Source organism: Symphalangus syndactylus, chromosome 20 (assembly GCF_028878055.3).
Source record: "Symphalangus syndactylus isolate Jambi chromosome 20, NHGRI_mSymSyn1-v2.1_pri, whole genome shotgun sequence".
In the NCBI taxonomy this organism is placed as follows: domain Eukaryota; kingdom Metazoa; phylum Chordata; class Mammalia; order Primates; family Hylobatidae; genus Symphalangus; species Symphalangus syndactylus.
In genome coordinates, this window is record NC_072442.2 from 60,031,006 (window position 1) to 60,055,257 (window position 24,252).

Genomic DNA, 24,252 nt, shown 5'->3' on the forward strand with positions numbered 1-24,252 from the left:
CCAAGCTCACAAGGCAGGAACAATCTAAGCCAGGAGCTGTCTGTACCTTGGCCTTCTTCCTTCCTCTGGAAAAGGAGGAAGCCAGTCAACAGTGGGAGAAAATGAGCCCTATACCTGAGGGAAGCAGAGCCAAGAGAGGGAGGAGGCCTGGTGGTGGCACATGCCTGTAGTCTCAACTACTCCGGAGGCTGAGGCAGGAGGATCACTTGAGCCCAGGAGTTCAGGCTGCAGTGAGCCAAGACCACGCCCCTGCACTCCAGCCTGGGTGACAGAACAAGACCCTGTCTCAAAAAAAAAGTGGGGGATTACAATGATATTTGAGTCCCTTGGACTTCCCAGTTTCCAGAGGCATGACATTCCCTTTTGTGCTTGAGCTGGTTTTAGCTGGTTTTCTGTCACTTACTGCTGAAAGAGTCTTGACCATTACAATTTATCCCCTAGTGCAGAACTGGGAGACAGTCCTCCTAGGGAAGCTTACAGTCTTTACCATTACAAATAATGAGTGCGGCCAGGCATGGTGGCTCACACCTGTAATCCCAGCACTTTGGGAGGCTGAGGCAGGCGGATCACGAGGTCAGGAGATCGAGACCATCCTGGCTAACATGGTGAAACCCCGTCTCTACTAAAAGTACAAAAAATTAGCCAGGCGTGGTGGCAGGGGCCTGTAGTCCCAGCTACTCGGGAGGCTGAGGCAGGAGAATGGCATGAACCCGGGAGGCGGAGCTTGCAGTGAGCCAAGATGGTGCCACTGCACTCCAGCCTGGGCGACAGAGCAAGACTGTCTCAAAAAAACAACAACAACAAAAAAAACTCTTCTGCTTGGGGAGACTGATTTGAGTAATAATAAAACTCCCGTTTCAGCTGGGTGCAGTGGCTCACGCCTGTAATCTCCTTGGGAGGCCGAGTTTGGCGGATCACGAGGTCAGGAGTTCAAGGCCAGCCTGGCCAACATGGTCTATACTAAAAATACAAAAAATTAGCCGGGTGTGGTGGTATACGCCTGTAGTCCCAGCTACTCGAGAGGCTGAGACAGGAGAATCGCTTGAACCCAGGAGACAGAGGTTGCAGTGAGCAGAGACCATGCCATTGCACTCCAGCCTGGCTGACAAAGCGATACTCCATCTCAAAAAAAAAAACAACAAGATTTGGTTTAGGAGTCATGCAGCTGGAGGCTGCGAGATTCTGAACCTCCCCAAATTGCTCCTGGGGATAACATCATTGTTGTAAAACCTAAGATCAGTGCTTGTGATATTCTGCAGACCCTGCACTCAAAGCATCATCTGGCAACACCCGGATCAATAAACTGGTTCATCTGGTCTTGTGCCCCCCACCCAGGAACCTACCCAGTGAAAGAGGAGTTTCAACTCCCTGTGATTTCATCTCCCACCTGACCAATTAGCACTCCCCACTTTCCGACCCCCTACCCACCAAATTATCAAAAACCCTGATCTCTGAATTTTCAGGGAGATTGACTTAAGTAATAATCAATTTTGCATATGGCGTGGCCGGCCTCGTGTCAATTAAACTCTTTCTTTACTGCAATGCCATGGTCTTTATTTGTGCAGAGGACAGGAAGAGCCCACTGGGCAGTTACATTTCCACTGAGGATGCTAAGCTGGTGGAATATGGGCCTGGAGCTACTAGTGGCCATCAATGAGGTGGCCTGAGAATAAAACCGATATATGGCAGAGGTGGAGGGAGACAGATGGAAGAGGTGGAGGGAGACAGATTTGAGTGCCTGATTCTGCTGACCTGAAGTCATATCTGTGTCCGGAGTTTTCAGTTGTGTGAGTCAATGAGTTCTCTTTTCGTAAGCTAGTTTGAGTTGGATTTCTGTCACTTACAACAACAAAACAATCCCTTGTAAAGGGAGCTTCTAATAAAAGAAGTGTTGAGTCCAACTGCCTCCCGTAGGGCCAGGACTTGGAAGTCCAGTAGAATCTTTCATGGAGCACAGAACACCTAGGCCTCATTTCTGTCCGGAAAGCTGTTAATGTAGGTAGCCTGCCTGTGATGGGGGATAAATCAGGAAGAAGCAGTAAGGAAAAGGGGGCCTGCTCTGGGAGTTTATACAGGTTTTGGTCCAGGTGAGGATACACACAGACGATCCTTCCACACCACCACTAGGTGGAGTGTGAGCACTTCGGGTGTGCGGTCAGCAGCCAAAAGGAACCCATCAGTGTCTAGGTCACCAAGGAGGAGGCAAGAAAGACACAGCCCCCTGCCCTCCAAGCCTCCGCGTCTTTCTCGCTCCCTCTCTATGTTACCACCCCTTCTTTCAGACACCTGGGGACTTTTATGTTCCCTATGCAACCCCCCTCAAATCTGACTCAGGACATTCACATCCAGGAATAAATGATAACAGCCTACAATAAATCAAGACAGCATGATATTGGTCAAAGACTAGACACACAGATCAAGGGAACAGAAGAGAGGGCACAGAAATCAAGCCACACAAATACAGAAAACAGATTTTTTACAAAGGACCAAAGGAAGAAGAAGAAAGAAGAAGAAGGAGAAGAAAAAGAAGGAGAAGGAGAAGAAGAGGAAGAGGAAGAAGAAGAAAAGAAAGAAGAAGAAGAAGAAGAAGAAGAAGAAGAAGAAGAAGAAGAAGAAGAAGAAGAAGAAGAAGAAGAAGAAGAAGAGGAAAAAGAAGAGGAAGAAGAAGAAGAAGAAGAGGAAGAAGAAGAAGAAGAAAAGAAAGAAGGAAGAAGAAGAAAAGAGACAAGAGGAGGAGAATGAGGAAGAAGAAACCAAACCCAGACCTCACATAATTTACAAAAATTAACTCAAAATGGATCATAGACTTAAATGTAAAAAGTAAAACTATAAAGCTTCTAGAAGAAAACATAAGAGAAAATCTAGGTGACCTTGGGCTTAATTATACATTTTTTGTTTTTTGTTTTTTTTTTTTAAGTTTTTGTTTTTGTTTTTTTTGAGACGGAGTCTAGCTCTGTTGCCTGGCTGGAGTGCAGTGGTACGATTTTGGCTCACTGCAAGCTCCGCCTCCTGGGTTAAAATGATTCTCCTTCTTCAGCCTCCCGAGTAGCTGGGATTACAGGTGCCCACCACCACACCCAGCTAATTTTTGTATTTTTAGTAGAGACAGGGTTTCACCAGGTTGACCAGGCTGGTCTCGAACTCCTGGCCTCAGGTGATCCACCCGCCTCAGCCTCCCTAAGTGCTGGGATTACAAGCGTGGGCCACTGCATCGGGCCTTTTTTTTTTTTTTTTGAGACGGAGTCTCACTCTGTCGCCCAGGCTGGAGTGCAATGGCACAATCTCGGCTCACTGCAAGCTCCGCCTCCCGGGTTCACGCCATTCTCCTGTCTCAGCCTCCCTAGTAGCTGGGACTACAGGCGCCCGCCACCACGCCCAGCTAATTTTTTGTATTTTTAGAAGAGATGGGTTTTCATCGTGTTAGCCAGGATGGTCTCAACCTCCTGACCTCGTGATCCGCCCGCCTCAGCCTCCCAAAGTGCTGAGATTACAGATGTGAGCCACCACAGGTGGCCAATTTTCGTATTTTTTTTTTTTAGTAGAGATGAGGTTTCACCATGTTGGCCAGGATGGTCTCAATCTCTTGACCTCATGATCCGCTGACCTCAGCTTCCCAAAGTGCTGGGATTACAGGTCAGGTATTTAGTAGAATGTTCCTCTGCCGAGGGCTTTTCTTAGGAATGTACTGGGCTTTTGACAGGAAGACCACTTTGGGAGGCCGAGGCAGGTGGATCACCTGAGGTCGGAGTTCGCAAACCAGCCTGACCAACATGGAGAAACCCTCTCTCTACTAAAAATACAAAATTAGCCAGGTGTGGTGGCGCATGCCTGTAATCTCAGCTACTTGGGAGGCTGAGGCAGGAGAATCACTTGAACCCGGGAGGCAGAGGTTGCAGTAAGCCAAGATCACGCCATTGCGCTCCAGCGTGGGTAACAACAGCAAAACTCCATCTCAAAAAAAAAAAAAGAAAGAAAGAAAGAAGAAAAAGTTTAGGCCGGGTGCAGTGGCTCATGCCTGTAATCCCAGCACTTTGGGAGGCCAAGGCGGGAGGATCACCTGAGGTCAGGAGTTCGAGACCAGCCTGGCTAACATGGTGAAACCCCGTTTCTACTAAAAATACAAAAACAAATTAGCCAGGTGTGGTAGGGTCATGCCTGTAATCCCAGCTACTCAGGAGGCTGAGGCAGGAGACTCGCTTGAACCTGAGAGGTGAAGGTTGCAGTGAACTGAGATTGCAACATTGCACTCTAGCATAGGCAACAAGAGCAAAACTCTGTCTCAAATAATAATAATAATAATAATAATAATAATAAAAATAAAGAATTTAAGAAGAAAAACAAGACAATTCTGATATTCCTATACACGTGTCCTGGAATAAACACTTAAGTAAATAGATGGCAAATTATGGAAGCCAGGTTTCTCACAGTTTAGATAAACAGGGGAGGTGGCTAGAATGATCCATGTAGTAATGGATTAAAGTTGGTGACATCAGTATGAATTCATGCTTAGCTTAATATAGATATGGATGGTTACATATGGAAATACATGTTTGTGTATATACATGGGTTAGTACACACACATTTATTTCCTTGCTTTCTCAGATGTGAGGGTCCAGAAGCAATGATACCTCAAAAGCAACAAGCATACCTAGTGTCCAGATCCTGGATTCTGAAACCATTTGCCAATAAAAGAAAATAGGGGTCCTTGGAGAAATGGCTGATTGCAGGACTGTGGCAGGAAATACACAAAATGAGCCTGGAGCATTTTATAGTACCAGAAAGTAAGGTGATACTAAATAAACAAAAACAAGGTTTTAATTAAAACAACAATGATGACAACAACACTGATGGGACTCTTATTTTTCTCCCTGGCTGAGGATTGACCGCCATCATGAATGACTTAGTAACTGTCTGAACTAGGAAGTTCATGATCAACTGACTGTATACTTCAGGAGGAACAAATGGTTATTGAGGTCCTTCACCCTGGGAAGGCAACAGTACCTAAGACAGAAATTCAGGAAAAACTAGCCAAAATGTATGAGACTACACTAGATGTCATCATCTTTGTTTTCGTTTGTCTTTGTGAGATGGAGTCTCCGTCTGTCACCCAGGCTGGAGTGCAGTGGCGCAATCTCGGCTCACTGCAACCTCTGCTTCCCGGGTTCAAGTGATTCTCCTGCCTCAGCCTCCCGAGTAGCTGGGATTACAGGTGCCTGCTACCACACCCGGCTAATTTTTGTAGTTTCAGCAGAGACCAGGTTTCACAATGTTGGCCAGGCTGGTCTCAAACTCCTGACCTCAGGTGATCTGCCTGCCTCTGCCTCCCAAAGTGCTGGGATTACAGGCGTGAGCCACCACGCCTGGCCTCATCTTTGAATTTGGATTCAGAACTCATTTTGGTGGTGACAAGACGACTGGCTTTGGCATGATTTATGATTCACTGGATTATGCAAAGAAAGATAAACCCAAATGCTGACTTCCAAGACATGGCCTGGATAAGAAGAAAAAGAACTCAAGAAAGCAATGAAAGGAACACAAGACCAGAATGAAGAAAGGGGGACTGCAAAGGACAGTGTTGGTGTGGCAAAAAGCCAAAGTAGTAAAGATGCTACAATAACATCTGTGGCCATTGTGGATTTTTCACGGGAAGATTTATAAACTAAAAACTTTTGTATGCAAAAAAAAAAATGGATGGGGGTATGCTAAAGAGACACAGGAGCCAATGGAAAGCGCTATCAAAGGCCAAAGCTAGAATGAAATTAGCTAGAAAATAAATATGAAGTATATTGGATTAGAACCCAAAGTATAAATGTCCATAAGTCCATACTGATTAAATAAATGGTCGAAAAAATAATGGGGGAGTAGAGACAAATATCTCATATGAAAGAACTCCAGGCCGGGCCTGGTGGCTCACAGCTGTAATCCCAGCACTTTGGTAGGCTGAGGCGGGTGGATCATCTGAGGTCAGGAGTTTGAGACCAGCCTGGCCAACATGGCGAAATCCCGTCTCTACTAAAAATACAAAAATTAGCTGGGCATGGTGGTGAGTGCATGTAATCCCAGCTACTTGGGAGGCTGAGGTAGAGAATTGCTTGAACCTGGGAGGTGGAGGTTGCAGTGAGCTGAGATCGCGCCACTGCCCTCCAGTCTGGGCAACAGAGTAAGTCTCCATCTCAAAAATAAAATAACCTCCAAATAATGTATTTACATACTCCCCTTTCAAGGAGGGAGAGGCATAACTTCCTACTTCTTTAATGTGAACTGTGCTTAGTGACTTCCTTCCAAAAAGTACAGTATGGAAAGGGGGAAAAAAGAATAATGTTATATGGGGAGGCTGAGGCAGAGAATTGCTTGAACCTGGGAGGTGGAGGTTGCAGTGAGCTGAGATTGCGTCACTGCACTCCAGCCTGGGCGACAGAGTGAAACTCCGTTTAAAGAAAAAAAAAAAAAGAATGTTATAATGGGAAAAACTGACAAATGCCACCTCAGCCAGGTGATCAGGGTCAATATCAACAGTGATGAGTCATGTTGATAGTATGGATCAAGTACCACCCTTGATATGATGTGATGAAAATAGCAGTTTACCTTGGTGGTCTTCCTGCCAAAAGCCCAGTACAATCCTAAGAAAAGCCCTCGGCAGAGGAACATTCTACTAAATACCTGACCAGTAGTCCTTAAAACTATTAAGGTCATCAAAAACATGAAAATTCTGAGAAACTGTCACAGCCAAGAGGAGCCAGAGGGCTGGGCACGGTGGCTCACGCCTGTAATCCCAGCACTCTGGGAGGCTGCGGCAGGCAGATCACCTGAGGTCAGGAGTTTGAGACCAGCCTGGCCAATGTGGTGAAACCCCATCTCTACTAAAAATACAAAAATTAACCGGGTGTGGTAGCGGGCACCTGTAATCCTAGCTATTTGGGAGGCTGAGGCTGGAGAATCGCTTGAACCTAGGAGGTGGAGATTGCAGTGAGTGGAGATTGAGCCATTGCACTTCAGCCTGGGTGACAAGATTGAAACTCCCTCTCAAAAAAAAAAGAGGAGCTACAGATATGACAGACAATTTAATGTAACTTGGTATCCTGGATGGGATTCTGGAACAGAAAAAGGACTTTGAGCAAAAACCAATGAAATCTGAATAAAGCATCCACTGTATCTCTCTCTCTCTCTTTTTTTTTTTTTTTGAGATAGAGTTTCGGCCGGGAGCGGTGGCTCACGCCTGTAATCCCAGCACTTTGGAAGGCCGAGGCGGGCGGATCACGAGGTCAGGAGATCGAGACCATCCTGGCTAACACAGTGAAACCCTGTCTCTACTAAAAACACAAAAAAATTAGCCGGGCGCGGTGGCGGGCGCCTGTAGTCCCAGCTATTCGGGAGGCTGAGGCAGGAGAATGGCGTGAACCTGGGAGGCGGAGCTTGCAGTGAGCAGACATCGAGCCACTGCACTCCAGCCTGGGCGACAGAGCCAGACTCCATCTCCAAAAAAAAAAAAAAAAAAAAAAAAGAGATAGAGTTTCGCTCTTGTTGCCCAGGCTGGAGTGCGATGGCGCAATCTTGGCTCACCGCAACCTCCGCCTACCAGGTTCAAGCAATTCTCCTGCCTCAGCCTCCCGAGTAGCTGGGATTACAGGCATGCACCACCACGCCCAGCTAATTTTGTATTTTTAGTAGAGATGAGGTTTCTCCATGTTGAGGCTGGTCTCGAACTTCTGACCTCAGGTGGTCCGCCCGCCTCGGCCTCCCAAAGTGCTGGGATTACAGGTGTGAGCCATCGTGCTCAGCCTTTTTTTTTTTTTTTTAGACAGTCTCGCTCTGTCACCAGGTTGGAGTGCAGTGGAGCAATCTCGACTCACTGCAACCTCTGCCTCCCAGGTTCAAGAGATTCTCCTGTCTCAGCCTCCTGAGTAGCTGGGAATAGAGGCATGTGCCACTATGCCCAGCTAATTTTTTTTATTTTTCGTACAGACAGGGTTTCACCATGTTGGCCAGGATAGTCTCGATCTCTTGACCTCATGATCCACCCGCCTCGGCCTCCCCAAGTGCTGAGATTACATGCGTGAGCCACCGCGCCCGACTTGTATCTCTTTTTTTAAACTTCTTTTTTAGTAATAGGATTTCACCATTTTGCCCAAGTTGGTCTCAAACTCCTGGGCTCAAGCAATCCTCCTGCCTCAGCCACCCAGAGTGCTGGAATTACAGGTGAGTCACTGCACCCAGCATGAACTCAAGATTTAGAACAATGATGAAATCTCGGGCGCGGTGGCTCACGCCTGTAATCCCAGCACTTTGGGAGGCCGAGGCGGGCGGATCACGAGGTCAGGAGATCGAGACCATCCTGGCTAACACAGTGGTCTCTACTAAAAATACAAAAAATAAGCCGGGCGTGGTGGCGGGCACCTGTAGTCCCAGCTACTCGGGAGGCTGAGGCAGGAGAATGGCGTGAACCCGGGAGGCGGAGTTCTCAGTGAGCTGAGATCGCGCCACTGCACTCCAGCTTGGGCGACAGAGCGAGACTCCAACTCAAAAAAAAAAAAAAAAAAAAAGAGCCTAAGGACTAAGGATTTAATTAACCAAGCACCACCCCGTGCAGCCTCAGGAGACTGGTCCCGCAGCGCAGGTGTGTCCCGTTACCCCCCGCAGGCCGGGCCGCGTCTTCCTGGCTCTCCTGGCGCCGGCACCGAGCAGGGCGTGGACTTGAACTTATGTGACCCCACCCGGTCACAACCCAGGGTAGGAAGCTAAAGAAGGGAGCCGTCCGCCCACCCGAGGGGCGGTCCCAGCACCCCAGTGGGGGACTGCTGCGCTCGGCCTCTGTGTTCGATCGGGAGCCCAGGTCTCTTCCCTGCCAATAACAAAACCGCCGCGTCCCGGGCCTCCCTTCCGGAGCCGGAGTCGGCGGCCAAGCGCTGGTGGCGGGGCCGGGAGTGTTAATTCCAACCGCCTCCGGGTGATTCCGGGGACCGGAGCGCCGAGAGCTCCTCCCATTGGCCGCGGAGTCGGCTCGGCGCTGATTGGCTGAGGGCCTCGGTTGTGGCTCTCGAAGGCTCTCCATTGGCCCCGCGCTCCAGTGGCAGGAGTGTGGCGGCCCGGCCTCCGCAGGTTACCCGGGGTTGAAGCTGCTGCGAGCTCCAGTGGCTGCCTGGGGACGCTCGGGGACGCTCATTCCTGGCCAGAGTCCTGACTTCTTTCTCGGATCCAGATCTCGTTGCTGGCTCGAGGAAATCACCGGCTCTTCTCCCGGATCCTTTTCTTCTCTCACTTGCTGGCTTTCTTCTTCCTGCCTCCCTGGCTTCCATCTCCCAATCCCGCGATTCCCTCCTCTACTCCCCTGCCCCCGTCGCCCGCCATCCTGAGCCATCCCACCTGCAACCTTCTGTCTTTTGCCCCTCCTTGACCTCAGAGGGTCCTGCCATAAGCTTCTCACCAGAATCTCCTAGATTTCTGTCTCTTCCCTGCTTGCCAGCTCTTGACTCCCAAATTCTAGCTGACGTTTGACCACTTGACATTTGACCCTGACACCCTTGACTGCAAATCCAAATTCTTACCTTCTGCAGCCTGTACTGCTAAAACAGGCCTTCCCCTGTCTTCCAACCCCGCTTTCTGACACACATTTTTACTTTCTTACTCTTGGGTCAGTTCCTGCTGCAGCTATCCCACCATGGACTTCTTGATGAGTGGCCTGGCAGCCTGCGGGGCCTGTGTATTCACCAATCCCCTGGAGGTGGTGAAGACCAGGATGCAGTTGCAGGGAGAACTGCAGGCCCCTGGCACATACCAGCGGCACTACCGAAATGTCTTCCATGCCTTCATCACCATCGGCAAGGTGGATGGCCTGGCTGCCCTGCAGAAAGGCCTGGCCCCTGCCCTCTTATACCAGTTCCTGATGAATGGCATCCGACTGGGCACCTATGGGCTGGCTGAGGCTGGGGGCTACCTGCACACAACTGAAGGCACCCACAGTCCTGCCCGCAGCGCAGCAGCTGGGGCCATGGCTGGGGTCATGGGAGCCTACTTGGGGAGCCCCATCTACATGGTAAGAAGAGGGCTCTTGCCTGGGACCTTCAGGGCAGATCCTTGTTGTAGGATAGGAGCCTGGTCTTTCCCAAGGGCATAGGTGGCAGGGTGCTGCCCCACTGCAAGCAGGGAAAGGCATCAGGAAAGTGCTGGTAGGCTTTGGGGTCTTCTGGTCTGCCCTATACACACCCATCTGATGGACACGATTGAATGTATTGATTAAGATTATGGACTTTGGGGCCGGGCGCAGTGGTTCACACCTGTAATCCCAGCACTTTGGGAGGCCAAGGCGGGTGGATCACGAGATGGAGGTCAGGAGATGGAGACCATCCTGGCTAACACGGTGAAACCCCATCTCTACTAAAAAATACAAAAAATTAGCCGGGCGTGGTGGCGGGCGCCTGTAGTCCCAGCTACTCGGGAGGCTGAGGCAGGAGAATGGCTTGAACCTGGGAGGTGGAGCTTGCAGTGAGCCGAGATTGCGCCACTGCACTCCAGCCTGGGCGACAGAGCAAGACTCCGTCTCAGAAAAAAAAAAAAAAAAAAGATTATGGGCTTTGGAATCAGCCTTTCTGGAACTAAAATCCTGGTTTTGAAAATTACTAGTTGTTGGCTGGAGGTGGTGGCTCACGCCAGTAATCCCAGCACTTTGGGAGGCCGAGGCGGGCGGATCACGAGGTCAGGAGATCGAGACCATCCTGGCTAACACGGTGAAACCCCGTCTCTACTAAAAATATAAAAAATTAGCCAGGCATGGTGGTGGGCGCCTGTAGTCCCAGCTACTAGGGAGGCTGAGGCAGGAGAATGGCCTAAACCCAGGAGGCAGAGCTTGCAGTGAGCTGAGATCCGGCCACTGTACTCCAGCCTGCGCCACAGAGCGAGACTCCGTCTCAAAAAAAAAAAAAAAAAGTAAGAAAATTACTAGTTGTTGAGCTTCAGTTGCCACATCTGTAAAATGGTGATAATTGTAGTGCCCCTTCTGTGTGATTATTGGGAGGATCGAGGGAGACAAATGCGGTAGACATGAAAGCATTAGTGCGAATCCTGGCAGACAGTAAGCATTTGGTAGCATTTGTTTTTATTAGTATGTGTTGATATTGAGGTTGGATTTGTGAAGGGGAGGGTAAGGAATTTAACATACGTCAGAGAGTCTAGGGATCAGGAAGACCCTGGGCATCACAGAATTAACAATCTCAACGTCTGCCCCTTTGAGTTATCTGGTATAGGTGAAGGGTCAAGAGCCTGAGGCCCAGAGAAGGGAAGTGACCCACTCAAGGTCACACAGCTGTTTATTGCTAGGACTAGGCCCTGCTTAGTGCTCCGAAGAGCAAAAGAGATTGGGAAGTAGTATGTCCTGTAGCAGAGGCAGTCTGGTCTCATCCTCAGGGTGTGAGTTTTAGGGACAGTGGTCTCTCCAAAGTCAGCTAGATAACTCTGTGGGGATTGGGGGCTAGAGAGCAAGTTTTGCCCAGAGTCTGATGGGGAGCCTGATAGAAGTGGTGGCTGGAGATCCAGTCTGGGAATGGGAGCTAGCATGAGAGGCTGGACACCAGGTCTTGCCTAACGTGAACAACCTTAGGAAATATTGCCATTCTCCCACTGATCCACCCCCCACACTGCTAGCCCCAAGGGAAGGAGGATATGAAGGGGGTGGAGTGTCTTGTAGTGCTGGGAGATCCATCCCCCCGGGGCTGGAGCCTAGAGATGGAGTCTTTTCGTTAACCAATTTGTTAAGTAGGAGCTACAATAATTATCAGAATAAGAGGCTATTCATTGCTGAACACCCTAGAGGAAGTGTGAGGGGGTGAGACATTTGGTTCTGAGGTAGGAGGATGGCCACTGGGGCATAGGCTATGATATTCTCTTGTTCCCAGGTGAAGACACACCTGCAGGCACAGGCAGCCTCAGAAATTGCTGTAGGGCACCAGTATAAGCATCAGGTGAGTGTTCCCAAGTCTGCCAAAGTCCCTGACCATCCTTTCTCTTTTCCCCTAGCTTTCTGCCTGCACCCAACAGCTCCAGTCCCAGCCACTGCTCTGCTCAACCCATCGGTTCTGTCCCATTTTGCCCCTAGAGTCTACCCAGACCCTCTTTACTTTTTTTTTAGACGGAGTCTCGCTCTGTTGCCCAGGCTGAAGTGCATTGGCACGATCTCGGCTCACTGCAACCTCTGCTTCCTGGATTCAAGCGATTCTCCTGCCTCAGCCTCCTGAGTAGCTGGGACTACAGGCGTGCACCACCACACCCAGCTAAATTTTTTGTTGTTGTTGTTGTTGAGATGGAGTCTCGCTCTGTTGCCCAGGCTGGAGTGCAGTGGCATGGTCTTGGCTCACTGCAACCTCTGCCTCCCGGGTTCAAGTGATTCTCCTGCTGCAGCCTCTTGAGTAGCTGGGATTACAGCCGTGCGCCACCACATCCATCTAATTTTTGTATTTTTAGTAGAGACGGGGTTTCACCATGTTGGTCAGGCTGGTCTCAAACTCCTGAACTTGTGATCCGCCCGCCTCGGCCTCCCAAAGTGCTGGGATTACAAGCGTGAGCCACTGCACCCAGCAATTTTTGTATTTTTAATAGAGATGGGGTTTCACCATGTTGGCCAGGCTGATCTCAAACTCCTGACTTCAGGTGATCCACCCGCCTGGGCCTCCCAAAGTGCTAGGATTACAGGCGTGAGCCACTGCACCCAGCAATTTTTGTATTTTTAATAGAGATGAGGTTTCACCATGTTGGCCAGGCTGATCTCAAACTCCTGACTTCAGGTGATCCACCTGCCTGGGCCTCCCAAAGTGCTGGGATTACAGGCGTGAGCCACCACGCCCGATGCCTCTTTCCAATATGTACTCCAGTTCCTCTAATATTCTGCCCCTGTTTCTCCTGACCAGTGAATGGCCTCACTTCTATCCATCCCGCCCCAGTTCTTGGGTGCCCAGGGAGGGAACAATGGGGTGGCTAGACAACCAACGGCCCACATTCTGGCTCTAAGCCCACATTGAACTGGTTGTCTGGACAAGAGGTTCCTATTAAGGACCCATCCTTGGCAGTGTTAGGATGGCAGCCCCTGATGCTGGGCTGTCTGAATCCCACCCCGGTCTTCCCCACACTAGGGCATGTTTCAGGCACTAACCGAGATTGGCCAGAAACATGGTCTGGTGGGGTTATGGCGTGGGGCTCTGGGCGGCCTGCCCCGAGTTATCGTCGGTTCCTCCACCCAGCTGTGCACCTTCTCATCCACCAAGGACCTCCTGAACCAGTGGGAGGTACTGCCTGGGAAACGGGTGGGTCTGTTTGGGGAAGGGGGGAAGGGGAGGGCAAGCTGCACTAGGCCCTGGAGGGGATGGTGCCCAACATTCACGGGTGAGGGAGTGGCAGGAGGGCTTGGAGTTCAACTCTTTAGACCCTTCCCACAGTTCTCTTGTCACTTCCTCCCAGAAGGGGTACCTGAGCCTTCAGGGTACCCTGGCCTTCCTCCTTCTCGCTGTTTTTGCACTGTTATAACTGGTGGAGTGGAAGCTCCCCGAGTTACCAGCATCTGTGTCCCCAGGACAGGGACTGTCCTGTCCTTGGGATGGAATGGTTGGCTGGTTAACAACGCTCTTCCTCTCTACCCCCTTAGATCTTTCCTCCCCAGAGCTGGAAGTTGGCGCTGGTGGCTGCCATGATGAGTGGCATTGCAGTTGTCTTGGCCATGGCACCCTTTGATGTGGCCTGCACAAGGCTCTACAACCAGCCCACAGATGCACAGGGCAAGGTAAGGAAGTGCTCTGGGATGCAAGCAGGAAGCAGGGGATGGGGAAGGCAGATTGCGGGTGCAGGTGGGATAGCCTGAAATGCAGCCTGTGGAGGTGCTGCCCCTGGTGGGCTCTGACAAACTCCTTCTCTGTGCTCTCCCTCCCTCTCTGACACGCTCTCAGGGCCTCATGTACCGGGGGATACTGGACGCTCTGCTGCAGACAGCTCGGACCGAGGGCATTTTTGGCATGTACAAGGGTATAGGTGCCTCCTACTTCCGCCTCGGCCCCCACACCATCCTCTCCCTCTTCTTCTGGGACCAGCTGCGCTCCCTCTACTACACATACACTAAATAACAGCCGCTCTCCCAGTCTCCATCAAATGAGCACTCCTTGGCCACTTGTGCCTCCACCACTATGTCCTGGTGACTACTGATTAGGTGACCTTTCATCCATCCACGGGAGACAGCCAACCCCACTCCCCATCTGTTCTCAGGGTTGAATCACTACAAGAGATGAGTTTCCCTTCTTTCCTTGGGTGTTGCTTTAAACCTTCCCTACCCATTCCCTGGGTAACTCACACCCCTCTCTCAGGGCTGAACCAGTCATCCCAGAGTGTATTTCCTCCCTCTCACCACTGCCACCCTTGAGTCCCTCCTGCTCCCATGCACAGCTTTAAACTCCTCCCTCCAGAACCAAAGGGAATTGAGAGACCCAATTCCCAGGCGTCTGGGACCCAGGCGTCCTGTTAGATTCAAAGGCACAGAGATTATATTGATTATAAAGCAAGTTTATTCTGAAGAGGGATTGTCTTATGTTTACGCACAGGCAAGAAATAAGAGGAAACCCTCTTTTCAACCTCTTTTCCCCCTCACAGAACCGAGTCCCCAAGTTCTCAGCAACATCATGCAGTGCTTCAGCGCCTTTACTGGGGACCAAAGATGTTGGGATCATGAAGGGTCAGACTGGTCACCAGCTGTTCAAAGTCACCCAGGCTCCAGGGTGCAGGTGACAGATTTTCAGGGCCAAGAGATGACCTGTTGTCAGGGCTTGGGGTGGGGGAACAGATGGAGAGAGAACATCATCCAGGCCTGAGGTTTGGAAATTGCCAATTCCTGTTCCCCAGAGGACCTGGGTATCAGTTACCCCAAACCTCTGGCCCACTCCCGCTTCCTTGGAGGATCCCACCAGTGAGTCTCCCTGTTCTGTCCCTCCCAGCCTGATTCTCCTAGGAACCCAGTCATGAGATACCCGCCCGTTCCTTCCTCCTTACGGGGGCTGATTGAAGGTGAGCAAGAGATCAGTCTGGTACTGGGGCAGCCTCAGCAAGGCCTGATGAAGTGTCACGTCCTTTGCTACCTAAGGGGATCAGAGTCGGGATGTTTACATGGATCTCTTGCGTCCCCGCTACCGCCCTTCCGGGACATTGCACACTCTCGGGCTCTCACCTGCTGGTTTTCCTTAGCTATCTGCTGCCTGCCAGAGAGGACCCAGGCTTCTTGACAGCAGCCCCTCAGGGCCAGGTTCTCCAAACTGAGAGGCTGAACAGACTCCACATGGACAGCCCTAGCCCCCTGCACGCCACCAACATCCTCAAAGTGGTACCTGGAGTAGGGAAGCGGGGTCAGGAAGAGACATCTCTGGTCGCCTCCCCGGGAGCATCTTTAAGTTGCAGGCCTGGCTCCCGGCCCCTTCGTGGTCTCACCTCCCAGATTAACCGTCGGCCGCGGGCCCCGCCCCCCACTGGCCCGACCCCGCCCCTGCCATTGGCCAGCCGGGGGCCATTCCCTCACCGCGCAGCCGCTTCGCCCCGCACGTGGGCCTGCAGCTCGAGAAGTTCCACGATCAGGCTCTGGTCCGTCACGGGATGGCAGAAAACTTCTTGATTGTCCGGGACTGGTCGGAGATCGCTGGAGTGAGGCGAGGCAGACCCTGATTGACCCCGGTCTCTTCCCACAACCCACCCAGTCAGCCGCCCCTGGGCGCCCCGGCCTTCTCACCTTACGTCAATGGCCCCCGTGGGGAGGGTGGCGGAAAAGGCGCCCCCGAACAGCGGGCAGTCTCTCGTGGGCTCCATGGGCCTGAGGCTGGGTTATGGGCATTAGAAAGGTTTAAAAGAAGCCCACATTGGGTCACGTGGCATCGGCTCCCTGTGTTTCGCAGCTGCCACCGCCACCCGGGTCTGACTTAGCTCCCGGATCCTTTAAGATTTGGCTCCGCCCTGCGCTCTCACTGGCCAATCGGCGCCAAGGCCCTGGGGGCGGGGGTCAGCGGCTTTGCTCTGGAAGCCGCGCTCTTAGGAGGGCGCCTGGCGGGACGCTGGGGTCTGCCTTGGGGTACTTAGGGTTAGGGTCTGTGTCGCCCTCGGTGGTCACGAGCATGCTCCCGCCAGCCTCCTCTTGATTAATTGATTGATTGATTGACAGGGTCTCGCTCTGTCGCCCAGGCTGTAATGCAGTGGCGCGATCACGGCTCACTGCACTCTTCACCTCCAGGACTCAAGTGATACTCCTGCCTCAGCCTCTCGAGTGGCTCCTGCTCCCGCCACCACGCCCGGCTAAATTTTTCATTACTTGTAGAGATGGGGCGGGGTGGGGAGTGTCTCCCAATCTTGCCCAGGCTGGCCTCAAACTCCTGGGCTCAAGCGATCCTCCCGCCTCGGCTTCCCTAAGTGCTGGAATTACAGGCGAGAGCCACCGCGCCTGGCCTCCTCGTCCTTTTCAAGTGGTCACACCTATCAAGAAGGTCGCCTGAGACCCTTCTGAGGGGCAGATGCTTGTCAAAGGGGCCCACGTCTAGGTAGGGTCTCTTGAGTCAGGGAAGCATAGTTTCACGGTGTTCTGGGCCTCTGAACGACGAATGGGCTGCCACCCAGACCGCTAATTCACAGATGCGATGCTGGGAATTAGGGGAACAATGAGTCCAGGTTAGGATTCAGGTCTCACACCTTCCTGAAAGTGAGAGCCAACCTGGGTATTAGAAATCTAATTCCCCTCAAATATTTGCCTTGGAAATGCTCCCCGGCAGGTGCAACCCTACTCCCAGCTCCGCAAACCTGGACAGAAGCACAAATTAAACCCTCTTTTGTTTGTCTTTTACAGATTTGTTGTGTTCTTTAAGTTTTAGCTTCACTAGGCCGGGCGCGGTGCCTCACGCTTGTAATCTCAGCACTTTGGGAGGCTGAGGAGGGCGGATCACGAGGTCAGGAGATCGAGACCACTGTGAAACCCCGTCTCTACTAAAAAATACAAAAAATTAGCCGGGCGTGGTGGCAGCCACCTATAGTCCCAGCTACTCAGAGAGGCTGAGGCAGGAGAATGGTGTGAACCCGGGAGGCGGAGCTTGCAGTGAGCCGAGATTGCGCCACTGCACTCCAGCCTGGGCGACAGAGCGAGACTCCGTCTCAAAAGAAAAAAAAAAAAAGTTTTAGCTTCACTATATCCTTCCAGTTCATTTCTCTATTCGTCTTTGATCCCCAGCACCTGGCACGGTGTTTAGAGCATAAGAGACCTGATATATATTGGTTTGTTTTGTTTTGTTTTGTTTTTCAGACAGAGTTTCACTGTTGTTGCTCAGGCTGGAGTGCAATGGCGTGATCTTGGCTCACTGCAACCTCTGCCTCCTGGGTTCAAGCGATTCACCTGCCCCAACCTCCCAAGTAGTTGGATTACAGGCATGCACCACCACACCCAGCTAATTTTGTATTTTTAGTAGAGACGGGGGTTTCTCCACGTTGGTCAGGCGAGTCTCGCACTTCCAACTTCAGGTGATCTGCCTGCCTCGGCCTCCCAAAGTGTTGGGATTATTACAGGCATGAGCCACCGTGCCCAGCCCAGACCTAATATATATTGTTAAGTGATTGAATAAACTCAATGCAAATGTCTGGAACCCAGGAGATCACCCATACCCTCATGGATTCTAGATGTCACCTACTTTCCAGCCAAGAATTGGGCAAGAGGACTCTGATCTTGAGGCCATTCCACAGGGTTCCAAATGCTGACCATACCTCTGGACCCTAATGATTTAGTGAAATGAAGCCAAAGGGCACATATTTATTGGTCTCTTACCTTGCTAGGCCCTATGTGAAGGGCTGGAGATACAAAGACATTTAGGACCCAGCCCCTGATGCCTCATTGAAGGAACAGTGGAGCACACTTTGAGTCTTGTTTTGTTTTTTTTGAGAGGCGGTCTCACTGTTGCCAAGTCTAGACTGTAGTGGTACAGTCATAGCTCACTGCAGCCTCAACCTTGTGGGCCCAAGTCATCCTCCTGCCTCAGCCTCCTGAGTAGCTGGGACTACAGGCATGCACCACCATGCTCTGGTAATTTTTGTGTGTGTGTTGTTTTTTTTTTTTTAGGGATGGAGTCTCACTGTGTTGCCCAGGCTGGTCTCAGACTTCTGGTCTCAAGTGATCCTCCTGCCCTGGCCTCTCAAAGTGATGGGATTATAGTCATGCGCCACCATGCCTGGCCCATACTTTGAGTATTAAAGGTTGACTCAGAATTCAGTAGGACATCCTAGGGGTATTCTAGCTGGGGGAACATCAGGAGCAAAAACTTGGAGATGAGAGGGCATATTTTGGGGAAAGTAAGTGTATCTGTTTGGCAAAGGAGGGTAGGATGGGAATGGGTGGCAGGGAGCTGCAAACACAGTCAGGTGTGCAGGGTTTTTGTAGCACACACTAAGGAGCTTGACTCCTCATTTCTTACTACAGCCATCAGACTCCTCTCTGAGTCTCATTTTCTCATCTCTAAAATGCTGTTGGGGGGCCAGGCGCCGTGGGTCACACCTGTAATCCCAGCATTTTGGGAGGCTGAGGCAGGCAGATCACTTGTGATCACGAGTTCGAGACTAGCCTGGCCAACATGATGAAACCCCATCTCTACTAAAAACACAAAAATGAGCTGAGCGTGATGGCGGGCACCTGTAATCCCAGTTACTAAGGAGGCTAAGGCAGGAGAATTGCTTGAACCCAGGAGGTGAAAGCTGCGGTGAGCCAAGATTGCGCCACTGTACTCCAGCCTGGATGACAGAGCAAGACTCCGTCTCAAAAATGAAATAAAATGCTGTTAGGAAGAAACGAGATGTGGGCCAGGTGCAGTGGCTCATGCCTGTAATCTCAGCACTTTGGGAGGCCAAGGCAGGTGGGTCACCTGAGATCAGGAGTTTGAGACCAGCCTGGCCAACATGGTGAAACCCCATCTCTACTAAACATACAAAAAAAAAAAAAAAAAAGGAAGAAATGAGATATGGATGTAGTTGAGTCTGACCTATTTCTGGGTAAAGAGAGTAGAATAAGTTTGCTGTATGAGGAATTTGACAGAGCGGGGGCGTTACAGGCTCCAGAGGGAGAGAAGGAGCCCAGCCATGGGAAACAAAAGGAGCCAGGTCAGAGGAGTCCACCCCATGATGCTTCTCTGGGATAATGAGTGACAGACCTCTTTGTCCCTCCCTCCTCCTTTCTGCCAGCCTGCTCTCCAGCCCCGTTCCCCACCAGGGGCAATACTGGCGCTGGCTGCTTTGGGAGCAGTCAAGCAGGTAGAGTCCTTGGAAAGGGACCTACAAGAACATAGAAGCTAACAGGGTGCCTGCACTAGGCATAAGGGGGTGTGGAGGCCTGTTACATGGGCCCAGAGGAAGTCACACTAGGTCAGGAAGGCTGAGAAAAAAAGCCCCCCCAACCTCCTCATTTTGGGTGTCTGGCCTGTCTCATGTTCTACCATGAGCCCTGCGCAGCTGGGGACCCCTGGCCCTCCACAATTCTGTGGGCTCTTGGGGGCTGCTCAGCCAGACCTCCTCTGAATGAATGGGGTGGAAGGCCACCCTCACTTGGCAAATCCCCACGCTTGGCTCCACTTCCCCTTCTCCCTTCACCTTTTTTTTGTGTGTGTGTGCCTGTCAATTCTGCTGGCCCTGCCACCTGTCAACTCCCTCAAGTGTTCAAATTCCAACTTCCCAAGGGACAGGATCCAGTTGGGTCGATTAATTGTTATTCAATCTGAAAGTACCTATTTGGCCGGCTCTCCTGCCTGGCCACTCCTCAGGCCACCACCCAAACACGAGAGAGATCTCTGGTCCAGCTGGCTGTGGCTAGGATGATGAGTATCAGGGGACAAATCTCAGTAGAGAGATGGCCAGCAGCCACTTTTCTCAGGAGAATGTGAGGGTATGGCTGGCTCTCAGCCCACTGGTTGCAAGTAGGCCTGCAAATGATTGATTCTCTACACCTGGGACATTCCCTTATCCAGTGCCCTGCATGCAGTTGATGCAGTTGTTTGCTTTCGGGACAAGAGTCCCAGAGACTCTCCCCTTTAGGGCACCAAGAAATGGACTCAGATCAGAGAGACAACACCACACCCAAAGTCAAGCATCCCTTTGAGAAGAGTTAGGACAATGAATATTTCTATTAAGCAGGGGTTTTTGTCTTTTTTTCTACTGTGGACTGCTTTGGCAGTTTTGTGAAGCCCATGATCCCCTATTCGGTGTAATGTTATTATTATTTTTATTTTTTCTGTGTTTTTGAGACAGGGTCTTATTCTGTCACCCAGGCTGGAGTGCAGTGGCATGATAACAGCTCACTGCAGCCTCAACCTCCTGGGATCAAGCCATCCTCCCACCTTGGACTCTCAAAGAGATTACAGGCATGGGCCAGGTGCGGTGGCTCACGCCTGTAATCCTAGCACTTTGAGAGGCCTAGGTGGGCAGATTGCTTGAGCTCAGGAGTTTGAGACCAGCCTAGACAACAAAGTGAGACTCTGTCTCTATTACCAAAAAAAAAATTAGCCGGGCATGGTGGCATACGCCTGTAGCGCCAGCTACTTGGGAGGCCAAGGTGGGAGGATGACTTGAGCCTGGGAGGCAGAGGTTGTAATGAGCCAAGATCACGCCATTGCACTCCAGCCTGGTCGACAGAGCCAGACTGTTTCTCAAAATATAAAAAAGAAAATTAAACCCAGATATTTGATAGAGTACAAATCTACTTCTTTGTTATTGTATTAACTAGGTCTAGCAGTGGTCTCTAATAAATGTAATAAAAAACTAGTGATGCATACAAATTATGGTTCAAGAGATCCACAGCCATTCTAAAGTAAGCCTATCTGTAACTGCTATTGAGATGAAACCACGGATACTGCTAATACTACTGTGGTTTGTTACCTAAATTCACAGTGAAAGGAAATGCTAAATTTCAGTTAAAAGGTTACTGAAAACATGGCTGTACGCAGTGGCTCACCCCTGTGATCCTAACACCGTGGGAGGCCCAGGAGGGAGGATTGCTTGAGCCCAGAAGTTCGAGACTAGGCTGGGCAACATGGCAGAACACCATCTCTACCAAAAAAATACAAAAATTAGCTGGGCATAGTGACTCGCACCTCCCAGCTACTGGGGAGGCTGAGGTGGGAGGATTGCTTCAGCCTGGGAGCTTGAGGCTGTAGTGAGTCGACATCCTGCCACTGTACTCCAGCCTGGGTGACAGAGGGAGACCCTGTCTCAAAAAAAAAAAAAAAAAAAAGCCAGGAGTGGTGGTACACACCTGTAGTATCAGCTACTTGGGAGGCTGAGGTGGGAGGATGGCTTGAGCCGGGAGGTTGAGGCTGTGGTGAGCCAAGATGCCACTGCACTCTAGCCTGGGTGACAGAGGGAGACCCTGTCTCAAAATATTATACATATTGAAAATAAAGATGGGCTGGGCGCAGTGGCTCAAGCCTGTAATCCCAGCACTTTGGGAGGCTGAGGCAGGTGGATCACTTGAGGTCAGGAGTTTGAGACCAGCCTGACCAACATGGCAAAACCCTGTCTCTACTAAAAATACAAATTTAGCCGGGTATGGTGGTGCACACCTGTAATCGCAGCTACCTGGGAGGCTGAGGCAGGAGAATCACTTAAACCGAGAGGCAGAGTTTACAGTGAGCCAAGATCACACCATTGCACTCCAGCCTGGGCGATAAGAGCTAAACTCTGTCTCAAAAAAAAAAGAAAGAAAGAAAAGAAAAAAGAAAGATGAAATTTTTATCCAAGCTCATTGACTAAAGATTAAGAAACCCAGCTATGAAGTATTTTGTATATTTAGCCCTGTGCTAGGCTTTAGGAGAGGGTCTAAAAATGGGTGAAATAGGCCGGGCGCGGTGGCTCACGCTTGTAATCCCAGCACTTTGGGAGGCCGAGGCGGGCGGATCACAAGGTCAGGAGATCGAGACCACGGTGAAACCCCGTCTCTACTAAAAAATACAAAAAATTAGCGGGGCGTGGTGGCGGGCACCTGTAGTCCCAGCTACTCGGAGAGGCTGAGGCAGGAGAATGGCGTGAACCCGGGACACGGAGCTTGCAGTGAGCCGAGATTGCCCCACTGCACTCCAGCCTGGGCGAAAGAGCAAGACTCCGTCTCAAAAAAAAAAAAAAAAAAAAATGGGTGAAACATGGCCCTTCTTTCTGGGCCTTCAGCCTGAACAGGAAGAGCTAGGGTGTGCTACAGTTCATATCCTGTAATGAGATCTAGTTTGTGCCCCTGCTTAGTCCCCAGCTGAGAAACCTGCCTTGGGGAGATGCTTAGAATTGTCTTGCAATCAGTGGTAGCCACAGTAGATACACAATACACAAAGGCCTGCTATAATGAAGTTAGTGTCTGAGGAAGACCAGTGTGTCCTAGTGTTTGGAGCAATTCTATACCTGTCACTCAGTCCTTTCCCTGGAACTTTTCAGCCCCATATCCCATCATTTTCCCCTTATAGTCTTTTTTTTTTCTTTTATGTTTTGAGACGGAGTCTCGCTCTGTCGCCCAGGCTGGAGTGCAGTGGCACGATCTTGGCTCACTGCAACCTCCACCTCCCGGGTTCAAGTGATTCTCCTGCCTCAGCCTCCCGAGTAGCTGAGATTACAGTCATGTGCCACCACTCCTGGCTAATTTTTGTATTTTTAGTAGAGATGAGGTTTCACCATGTTGGCCAGGTTGGTCTCCAACTCCTGACCTCAGGTGAGCCACCTGCCTTAGCCTCCCAAAGTGCTGGGATTACAGGTGTGAGCCACTGCGCCCTGCTGTTTTCCCCTTATAGTCTGTGTGCTAGACACTGAACTTTCTTCAATCCCTTGACTGAGTCAACCTCTTTCATGCCTCTGGGCATTTGCACATGCAGTGCCCTCTGCCTAGAACTTTCTTTCCCCCTTCTTCCCTAGCTAGCTCATCCTCAGATCTCCAGAAAACATTTGTAGATTAACTGCTGGCTCCTGCTGTGCTGCTATGCCCCTGTCACCACTGCAGGCGCCTCACTGTATAATACACTAAGCACCAGGAGAGAGGGGTCCGTGTCTGTCTTTTTACCATCAACTTCCCACTGACTTGTACAAGGCCTGGCCTGTATTTATTGGATGGCTGTTAAGAGATAGGTTATTTACCAATTAGGCCCTGTTAAGAGATGTTGTACAATAAAGAACTTGACTGGGCCAGGCGCAGTGGCTCAGCCTGTAATCCCAACACTTTGGGAGGTTAAGGTGGGAGGATCACTTGAGCCCAGGAATTCGAGACCAGCCTGGGCAATGTAGCCGGACCCCATCTCAACAAAAAATTTACATAATTAGCTGGGCATGGTGCTATGCACACCTGTAGTCCCAGGGAAGCTGAAGCAGGAGGATCGCTTGAGTCCAGGAGTTTGAGGTTACAGTGAACTATGATTACACCACTGCACTCCAGCCTGGATGACAGAACAAGACTCCATCTCTTTTTTTTTCTCTTTTTTTTTTGAAACAGAGTTTTGCTCTTGTTGCCCAGGCTGGAGTGCAATGGTACAATCTCAGCTCACCACAACCTCTGCCTCCTAAGTTCAAGTGATTCTCCTGCCTCAGCCTCCCAAGTAGCTGGAATTACAGGCACGCACCGCCATGCCCAGCTAATTTTTTTTTTATTTTTAGTAGAGACGGGGTTTCTCCATGTTGGTCAGGCTGATCTCGAACTCCTGACCTCAGGTGATCTGCCCGCCTCAGCCTCTCAAAGTGCTGAGATTACAGGCATGAGCCACCGCACCCGGCCAAGGCTCCATCTCTTAAAAAAATAAAAATAAAAATAAAAACGAAAGAGCAGGCACGGTGGCTCTAGCCTGTAATCCCAGCACTTTGGGAGGCAAAGGCGGGTGGATCACCTGAGGTCAGGGGTTCAAGACCAGGCTGGCCAACATGGTGAAACTCTGTCTCTACTAAAAATACAAAACTCAACCGGGCGCAGTGGTGGGTGCCTGTAATCCTAGCTACTAAGGAGGCTGAGGCAGGAGAATTACTTGAATCTGGGAGGGGGAGGTTGCAGTGAGCCGCGATCACGCCACTGCACTCCAGCCTGGGCGACAGAGTAAGACTTTGTCTCAAAAAAAAAAAAAAAAAAAAAAAAGACCAGGTGTGGTGGCTCAAGCCTGTAATCCCAGCACTTTGGGAGGCTGAGGTGGGTGGATCATGAGGTCAGGAGTTGAAGATCAGCCTGGCCAACATGGTGAAACCTCGTCTCTACCAAAAATACAAAAATTAGCTGGGCAT

At 50.7% G+C, this 24,252-nt stretch overlaps 2 protein-coding genes and 1 pseudogene across 6 annotated transcripts; 2 read left to right on the top strand and 1 right to left on the bottom strand.

Annotated features, from left to right (window-relative positions):
- Positions 1-4,891: 4,891 nt before the first annotated feature.
- LOC129469676 (small ribosomal subunit protein eS24-like) lies at positions 4,892-5,658 on the top strand (annotated as a pseudogene).
- A 3,108-nt stretch (positions 5,659-8,766) lies between these two features.
- On the top strand, positions 8,767-14,540 carry SLC25A35 (solute carrier family 25 member 35). 4 transcript variants are annotated; one of them, XM_055257550.2, is made up of 5 exons: positions 8,767-10,030; positions 11,886-11,951; positions 13,116-13,268; positions 13,625-13,759; positions 13,923-14,540. In XM_055257550.2, exons 1-5 carry the CDS (start codon positions 9,656-9,658, stop codon positions 14,094-14,096), a joined length of 903 nt encoding a protein of 300 aa, XP_055113525.2. In that variant the 5' UTR covers positions 8,767-9,655; the 3' UTR covers positions 14,097-14,540. The 4 variants fall into 4 exon arrangements, with proteins under 4 accessions (XP_055113525.2, XP_063484411.1, XP_063484409.1 ...); XM_063628339.1 differs by having other exon boundaries at positions 9,048-10,030; positions 13,128-13,268; XM_063628341.1 differs by lacking the exon at positions 13,116-13,268 and having other exon boundaries at positions 8,792-10,030.
- On the bottom strand, positions 14,509-15,976 carry RANGRF (RAN guanine nucleotide release factor). 2 transcript variants are annotated; one of them, XM_055257552.2, is made up of 5 exons: positions 15,740-15,976; positions 15,533-15,649; positions 15,188-15,344; positions 15,013-15,098; positions 14,509-14,788 (listed from the first exon to the last, which is right to left on the bottom strand). In XM_055257552.2, the coding sequence occupies exons 1-5, from the start codon at positions 15,814-15,816 to the stop codon at positions 14,665-14,667; spliced, it is 561 nt and encodes a 186-aa protein (XP_055113527.1). In that variant the 5' UTR covers positions 15,817-15,976; the 3' UTR covers positions 14,509-14,664. The 2 variants fall into 2 exon arrangements, with proteins under 2 accessions (XP_055113527.1, XP_055113528.1); XM_055257553.2 differs by lacking the exon at positions 15,013-15,098 and having other exon boundaries at positions 15,740-15,957.
- Between the last annotated feature and the right edge of the window lie 8,276 nt (positions 15,977-24,252).